Source organism: Triticum dicoccoides, chromosome 2B (genome assembly GCF_002162155.2).
Source record: "Triticum dicoccoides isolate Atlit2015 ecotype Zavitan chromosome 2B, WEW_v2.0, whole genome shotgun sequence".
NCBI classification, from domain to species: Eukaryota; Viridiplantae; Streptophyta; class Magnoliopsida; order Poales; family Poaceae; genus Triticum; species Triticum dicoccoides.
Genome location: NC_041383.1, coordinates 56,386,208 through 56,394,473, shown reverse-complemented (window position 1 = coordinate 56,394,473; position 8,266 = coordinate 56,386,208). Strand labels below are relative to the sequence as shown.

The 8,266-nt window shown below is 43.1% G+C and overlaps 1 protein-coding gene across 2 annotated transcripts; it reads right to left on the bottom strand.

The window, feature by feature from the left end:
* Positions 1-4,348: 4,348 nt before the first annotated feature.
* On the bottom strand, positions 4,349-7,921 carry LOC119362129 (probable flavin-containing monooxygenase 1). 2 transcript variants are annotated; one of them, XM_037627328.1, is made up of 5 exons: positions 7,401-7,921; positions 5,804-6,041; positions 5,391-5,566; positions 4,926-5,278; positions 4,349-4,843 (listed from the first exon to the last, which is right to left on the bottom strand). In XM_037627328.1, exons 1-5 carry the CDS (start codon positions 7,839-7,841, stop codon positions 4,492-4,494), a joined length of 1,560 nt encoding a protein of 519 aa, XP_037483225.1. In that variant the 5' UTR covers positions 7,842-7,921; the 3' UTR covers positions 4,349-4,491. The 2 variants fall into 2 exon arrangements, with proteins under 2 accessions (XP_037483225.1, XP_037483226.1); XM_037627329.1 differs by lacking the exon at positions 4,349-4,843 and having other exon boundaries at positions 5,050-5,184.
* Between the last annotated feature and the right edge of the window lie 345 nt (positions 7,922-8,266).

Here is an 8,266-nt window from a genome sequence, read left to right as displayed (position 1 = left end):
TTGGAATTGCCTCATTCCATAGGAATCTTGGTAAGCCATTCCTTTGTTCCAAACGGCACGTTGTTTTTTTAATAAGAATTCAATACTTCAAAATTCCTAATAGATATTGGAAAACAAATCATGATTGTTAAAGACTACGATGACATAATGATTACATAAATACAAGAACCACAATCTATTTTCTCATACAAGTAACATTGTTCATTTTTAGATTGATTTTCAGATGGCACCATCACAACACTATGAGCCATTCAAAGTTTACATCTGGGAGTGCGGTTTTTTCATGGCAAGAAGATTGTTTATGCACTTGCATCAGACAGAACTACACCTGTGTAGAATCTCCTGCAAAAAGAATTAAAGACGAAGTGTACTAGGAGTAACCAATTTCGCATCAATATTTGTATCTTCCTACCCAAAGCTTAAAATTAATGGGCTATCCAGATCCAAACCCACAAAGCTGGATCAGATTCTAAAGGAACGGATCACATACAAGCATGGACCCTAATCTTCAAGCTGGGCGCCGGATGACCGGATGACAAGGACATGGTGAGCAGGACAGATGGGCTGCAGCAGCCAGGTGTTGGGGCTATCAAATTTTTCGTTCATTCCAACCCCGTCGAGCAAGGGGAGGAGCATGATGTCCAGCTTCTCTTCCCCGCATCCGCCGACTAAGAGAAAATATGTCAATACGCCATGCATCCCCATCCTTGAACTGCCAATGGCAGGGGTCCTCGCAACGCCTGCGCACCGTATTTTTCTATATGGTGCTCTTTCTAGGTCTTGATGTCTACACTTTACTTCCAAAGATGAGACTTTTTGAGTGACAATAATTAACCACGGCATTGAGATTTCAATCGTGTTGAAAGACCTTGCGTGGTTGAATGCCCAGAACCGGACAAGCAGCCTATGATTGCATGCCTTAGTTCCCTATTGCCTCCCAAGCCTAGCTAGCTTGCTAACATATATGATGGAGATAAAAAATTAAGGCATCCCTATTCTTGCATGCAAAATTTAAGGTCTTCCGTGGACGGGCTCATAGCCCAGTGGTGGAGGCGATGTGGTTTCGCCCAGACGACCTGAGTTCGATCTCTCTTAGGTCGAATTATGTGTCTCACATTCTCTCTTCAAACAATGTCACGGGGTTCCTCCCCTGTTGGTGTATTCTTTAAAATTTGAGGTGTTTCCATTGCTAGCATGTAAAGCGAATATGACCTATCCATATATCTCATAAAGCTTGGTTTAATTTGAAACTATGCATCACTAGAAATGTACTACCTTGCTGCTCTCTCTAGGTTTTCACATACTAGCACACTCTGTAGTTTATAGAGCTGCTGGAGAGGCTGGGACAGTGACCTCTTCCATTATCTCACGCCCTCTTATTACTTCTTACCTATCTTGTGTCCTTGAACTTTAATATAGCTGCCATTGATGCATGATTGGGCATACATGCCATCTTTTGAAAAATATCCAATCAAAGATTTGGCTTTGGGAAGTGTCATTTTTAATCAAGGGGATTGGGAAGTGTCATTTTGAATCAAGGGGATTGGGGAGTGTCATTTTAAATCAAGGGGAAAACATGCGTTGATTGACCGGCAGTCTATGCCGCAACATTAACCAGAACCGCCCCTCCTACGTTACCCATCATAGTGACTGGGAGCTAACCCTACATCATCACTGCTGGGCTTCTCATCCTCCTCCCTTGCTTCCACCAGAAGGTGCGGTCGAGCGAAGCCCGACGGTGGCGGGGCCTCTTCGTCCCTTTGTGTGTGGGGTCGGTGCGGCCCGACGGCCCCGGGCCAAGGCATGGCATTGGCCCTAGGTACCACAACGTGGTTTGCTGATACGTCTCCAACGTATCTATAATTTATGAAGTATTCATGTTGTTATTTTATCATTCTTGGGTGTTTTACAATCATTTTATGACAACTTTATATCATTTTTGGGACTAACCTATTGACCAAGTGCCTAGTGCCAGTTGCTGTTTTTTGCTTGTTTTTTACATCACAGGAAATCAATATCAAACGGAGTCCAAACACCGCGAAATTTTTAGAGATTTTTTATGGGTCAGAAGACACCCAATGGGTTGAAGCTGCACCTGGGGGGTGCCCCGAGGGGGGCACAACCCACCAGGGCTCAGAATATTTTGGAATTTATAGTGCAAAGAGGGGGTGCAGGAGGCCACCGAGGTGGGCACAACCCCTCTTTGCACTATAAATTCCCAAATATTCTGAAACTCTTCGGGGTTACCCTAGATCAGAAGTTCCGCCGCCGCAAGGCCTCTGTATCCACAAGATCCAATCTAGACCCTGTTCTGGAACCCTGACGGAGGGGGGAATCATCTCCGGTGGCCATCTTCATCATCCTGGCGGCCACCACGATGAGGAGGGAGTAGTCACCCTCAGGGCTGAGGGTTTGTACCAGTAGCTATGTGTTTAACCTCTCTCTCTCTCTCTCATGTTCTTGAGATGCACAATCTTGATGTATCACGGGCTTTGTTAATATAGTCGGATCATATGGTGTTTTCCCCTCTCTATATTGTGATGAATTGAGTTCCCCTTTGGGATCTCTTTGGATTGAATATTTTTATGGATTTGAGAACACTTGATATATGTCTTGCAATTGAATACTCGTGGTGACAATGGGGTATCGTATTGATTCACTTGATATATGTTTTGGCACTCAACTCGCGGATTCTCGCAGTGACATTGGGGTAATCTATGCATAGGGGTTGATGCACGTTCTTGTCTTTGTTTCTCCGGTAGAAATCTTGCGGCACTCTTAGAGGTTCTTTGTGTTGGATTGAGTATTACAAATCTGAATATGTTTTGGTGTTATCTTAGTACGAACTCTTGATAGATCGACCGGGAAGGATAACTTTGTGTTATCTTAGTACGAACTCTTGAAAGATTGATCGGAAAAGATAACCTTGTGTTATTCTAGTACGAACTCTGGGATAGATCGAACGAAAAAAATAGCTTTGTGTTATTTTAGTACGAACTCTTGAATAGATCGAACGGAAAGAATAACTTTGAGGTGGTTTCGTACCCCACCAACAATTTCTTCCTATGTTCTCCGCTAGATAGGAACTTTGGAGTGATTCTTCAGCGCACTTAGAGGGGTGGTTATGTGATCCAATTATATTAGCACTATTGAGAGATTGCACTAGCGAAAGTACGGACCCTAGGCCTTGTTTTCCATCATTGCAATACCGTTTGTGCTCACTTTTGTTACTTGCTACCTTGCTGTTTTTTATTGTTCGCACTACAAAAATCAATATCTACTATCAATATTACACTCGTATCACCATCTCTTCGCCAAACTAGTGCACCTATACAATTTTCCATTGTATTTGGTGTGTTGGGGACACAAGAGACTTTTTATTATTTGGTTGCAGGGTTGTTTGAGAGAGACCATCTTCATCCTACACCTTCTATGGATTGATAAACCTTAGGTCAACCGCTTGAGGGATACTGTCCTATAAAACTCTATGCTTGGAGGTCCAACATGTGTCTACAAGAATAAAATTGCATAGTAGACATCATTGGCGTGTAGGTGCGGTGGTGATGTGACATGCAGTGCAGTGTTTTTCCACACCCGAGGTGGTGGCGACGGGTTCTCTCCAGGCGGCGTGGGCTGCGGGTGGCCGCCTCTGCCATAGTGGGCCTGGCCGGTGGAGGTGGTGGCGTGGTTTTGGCGGCGCTCTTCCGTCAGCGATGGTGCCTGCTAGGCTTGGTCCGACAGTCTTGGGCGGTGTCAGGAGGGTAGTGTGGGCTTTCCTCTATGTGCGGCTGGACTTCATTCGCGACCGGATGGTACCCACGATGGATGTGTACGGAGGACCCACATTTGACCATCTTAGTGAAATTTGGGATATATAAGGCAATATGTCATGAGGTTATAGTCTATCACAATTTTGTTATTCTATTTCACTAGTCAAGTTTGAATTGTTGTGTGTGGTCTTTGCTAAAAGATAATGTAAGTATATATCCCACCAAAGGATAAAGAGACTAACACTATTTCAAACGATGACATAGTCTTTGTTTATATACTTTTGTATCTTTTTGAGGTGAGTAAATTTCCAGTCACTCAAATCTTACATATGTATTGTTATTACTGTTTCGCAGATACGTACGTGCAATTAGCTAGGGATTAGTAATAGAAAATATAAGCTAACATTATATATAATTCTACATATATAGTATACTTTCAATAAGGGATTTCTAAGAGGCATGACTATATGGTATAATTGTGCCTATGGTTTCATTTCTTCCTTGACATTGGATATTACTACACTAGATTAGTGGACCAAACAAACCACTAACCTGACTACAATTAATGTCTAGGAACATGTCCTGGCACAATACCATACAATATTATAACAAGTAACCATGCAAGTATGTAAACAACGAGGGATCTGGTAGACAACTTATACATGTGTGTACATGAGGGATCTGGTAGAAAACTTATTGTGTGCAAACATGTGATCTACTATTACTTGGGGTGAAGATTAACATAATCACAAGGACCATAAGGCTCAAATAATTCAGAGAAAAAACCCTTCTTCCTTCTTGGGTTGCATCCCATGTCCTGGCATAGTTGATCATTGTACCATATATGAACAATTCCAACACATGACCTACGGAAATAGTCTCGAGAGTAGCACTTCATGAACTTCTCCCATTCAAGGACATCCCTCTGCATTTCTCTGACACTTGGCAATCTGAAACCACCATCCATAAAATGTGATATCCACTTGGACATAAGCTCTGTTGTATAGATATTTGTCAAGCTCTCGGAATAGCCGATGACCGCGAGCTGTGGAATCTTTGGATGGATGCACTCCCTAAAATAAGGGATTAGTGTACTCTTGAAAATCAAGACGTTCAAACTACATAAATATTGTGCATATATAGTGAGGTGATTACCTATAAAGTGGCACGGTCGTTGATGTTGAGCCAACGACTATGCTCCGAAAGTATTCTGATGTGAACATGTCCTTGATCTTTTGATCACCGTTGAATCCGGTTCCGAAGATAACAATGTCACTCTTTACTGGAGTACATTCACCTTCAAAATGCACACCTTCTTCACAAAAGCTGAATGTTTTTGACTTCTTAAGAACGATGCTACCTTCCTCCAGATTCTTGTAATGATCCTTTGGTGCAATGGCAGCTACACATGCCACTAATCCCTCAAAAAAGCTATGGTCAGGCACCATGTCATGCTTCCTCATTGCAATTGAGTGGTAGCTCTCAACAAACTTCGAAAAAATCAACCTCTACTCAACACAAACAAGGAAAACACATGCATGTATCGGTTTAATCTAAAACAAAACCATTTAAACAAGTTCAATTAGAATTTAATACAAAAATTATAACATGTAGCCCTACCAGTGGAGTCAAGACAGTAGCCCACATGTTGAGGAGAAATCCTTCACCAGGCTTGTGAATAAGTAGTTCGGCAAAACGGGTGAGATAGAAATTTGAAATGTGGACGCCCCAAGCATAGTAGTCTGGTATATTCCAACTCTTTGTTCGTACTACCATCGTGCATGGTTTTTCGGTACCTAAAAAATAAATAAACAATTAGTAATAAAATCATAGCATTTCTATTTTTGTTTTATTGAGGCAACTATGTAACCCAAGACTTTATAACCAAGGTAGACAATGACACATTTAATAAAGCAGAAATCGTCTACATATTGTAACACTTAGGTTTAACACTAATTAAGTTTGATATATCAACCTTCATGCCAGAGGAAAGGAGATAATCATATTGTAAGAAAGTGGCATCGTCTACATACCATTGACGTTGGCACACTCATTTGCAATGTCTACTGCTGATCTCAGGTAGCCAATAACAGTCACATGCTTGTCCTTGATCATATCTCTAGCATTTTTGCCTCCCATTTTCGAGTACTCCATGGAGTGGATCACTTTCCCGTCAAACACTTCTGGGCCTTTGCCAACTGGAAATGTAGGTATGTTGGGCACACCACTGAACCTCCCAATACAAAGGATCACAAAGTCTGCCTTGTGTACCTGAAAAGAAGGCAAATAGAATTGCACAGACAATTTGATTTATGAACATTGTTTCATTTACCTGGAAGGTTAAGTCTAGAAAAATATACTCCGAGTTAACAAAATACTACTCTCTCCAATCCATATTACTTGTCGCTCAAATGGATGTATCTAGCACTAAAATACTGCTAGATACATCCCTTTGAGCGACAAGTAACAAGGATTGAAGGGAGTATTAAAATTGCTTGTCCCTTAGCCAATCTATACGCATTACATTTGGAAAATGGTGCACATATATTCCCTGATTTTAATTTTCTTGGTGTAGTGTGTTTTCTTAGAAATACTGATGTTATGGTACCTATGTAGAAACATCTTGGAGAGTAAAATTTTCGCACTTCTAAAGTTATGTTGCATGTGTACAATAAAAACATGGTCTGATAGTTTAGTTGACTCCTTCTTCGCTTCCAGGGTATAGTCTGATCGTAGGATTACCATCGATTGTATCTGGGTGTTTGTCGTGTTGTTCGATTGTAAAAGCTGGACATCCTACATAACTAAATAGGTGGTCCTCGCTAACTCATTTCTCTCAATGTGCAAGCATGCATATGATCGGTGCCGGGTGATTTTTTTTGAGATGTCGGTTATGTGTTGATGGTAGAGGAGTGTTGGTACAGTAATAATTCATGGAACCGTACTTTGCTATTATTCCTTTACTAGCTAGGAATTCGTGGTTGCAGTGACCTCAGTAGCACCCCAAATCCTGGGTTCGACTACCGGTGGGAGCGAATTTAAACAAGCCTGGAAAAAAAATCTAGAATACAGGACTGTAGGGCTGTTGCCCTATATTAACTAGTAAACAAAAATCTTTGACTCCTGCTCCTAGTTTTTTCCCTGAGATTCTGAAGGCTAGTGGCCATCCAAGCTTCAATCTAGAACTTCAAAGATGAGAGGTTACTAGTACTCCCTCCGCCCGGAAATACTTGTCATTGAAATGGATTATCTAGATGTATTTTAGTTATAGATACATCCATTTTAATTCATTTTGATGACAAGTATTTCCGGACGGAGGGAGTACATGGAGTATCACTTGAAGTCAGAAGATCAGAAAAGTAGATGTTGATTTATTCACATCCAGTGGTCACATGCCATTTTTTGGGGAGTAGGTGGCACCTCCATGTGTGAGTGTGACGTTCATGTGCCGAGAAATCAAATTAGTAGGTGCAGCATATTATCATCATCAAATAAAGGCAAACGGATCAATATCACCGACATCCGACAGTGCAGTGTGCTGTTCTGAGCGCACCAATGGTGCCGTGTAAGCAGGGGCACACACAGTATATACGTACCTTGGAAGTATGTGCAAACTGGTTGGGCCCTTACCTCCATGAGACCGTCGACGTCGGCCACCGTGAGCTGCCACTCGCCGTCGCCGGAACCAAACGCCTCGCCGCACCCAGCCCAGTCCTCCCACGCCGCCACCTCCTCCTCGCCGACGCCCACATACTCCATCCCGACCACCCTGCGGCCGAACCTGATGCAGTCGAGCACGCCGAAGTGGCGTGCGTAGGCGTCGAGGTAGTCGGCGACCTGGCGGTGGTCCGGGAACACCTCCGTGACAGACTCCGGCCACGGGAAGTCGGAGTACTGGAACATGGGCCGTGGCGTCTGGAGCCTGGTGCACTCTGGTGCGTGCGCCCACACGCGGCCAAGGACGGTGTCCGCCTCGAAGACGGTCGGCCGGCAGCCGCGCTCCAGCAGGTGCTTGCACGCCGCCAGGCCACTCAGGCCGGCGCCGACGATGGCCACCCTCTTCTTGTCCATGGCTGACCTTGTTGTGTGCGTGCGACGGTGTCACGGACTCACGCTGAGAATGGCGTCCCGCTGTGATGGCTAAGCGTGGTGGTGTTGATAGCTAATCAAGCTCTGTGTTGGGCTGGTGGCATAATGAACGAGTTGTCCTCGTCGCACTATTGCCGCCGTCTCTTTCGATGGCTTGTACGCTGGATCCAGAACCACCGGTGTTAAGAAAATATCTTATATATCGTGAAGAGATTTTATTTTTCACTATATTATTGGATATAAATAAATTAAGATCATCCCACTAATTTAGACTGTAATATAGCCGTCCCATTATTTTTTTTCGAGAACCTTCCAATCTATTCATTTTCAATCATGTGAGTACAACGAACATTAAAAATAATAAAACATTCAGATTTATAGACCACCTAGTGACGACTACAAGCACT

Excerpts from the sequence above, each read along its gene's own strand:
- LOC119362129 (XM_037627328.1), bottom strand. The coding sequence starts at position 7,841 with ATGGACAAGAAGAGGGTGGCCATCGTCGGCGCCGGCCTGAGTGGCCTG. Across the intron at positions 6,042-7,400 it reads ACGTCGACGGTCTCATGGAG|GTACACAAGGCAGACTTTGT; the intron begins GTAAGGGCCCAA and ends CCTTCTTTTCAG. Across the intron at positions 5,279-5,390 it reads CTACTGTCTTGACTCCACTG|AGGTTGATTTTTTCGAAGTT; the intron begins GTAGGGCTACAT and ends TGTGTTGAGTAG.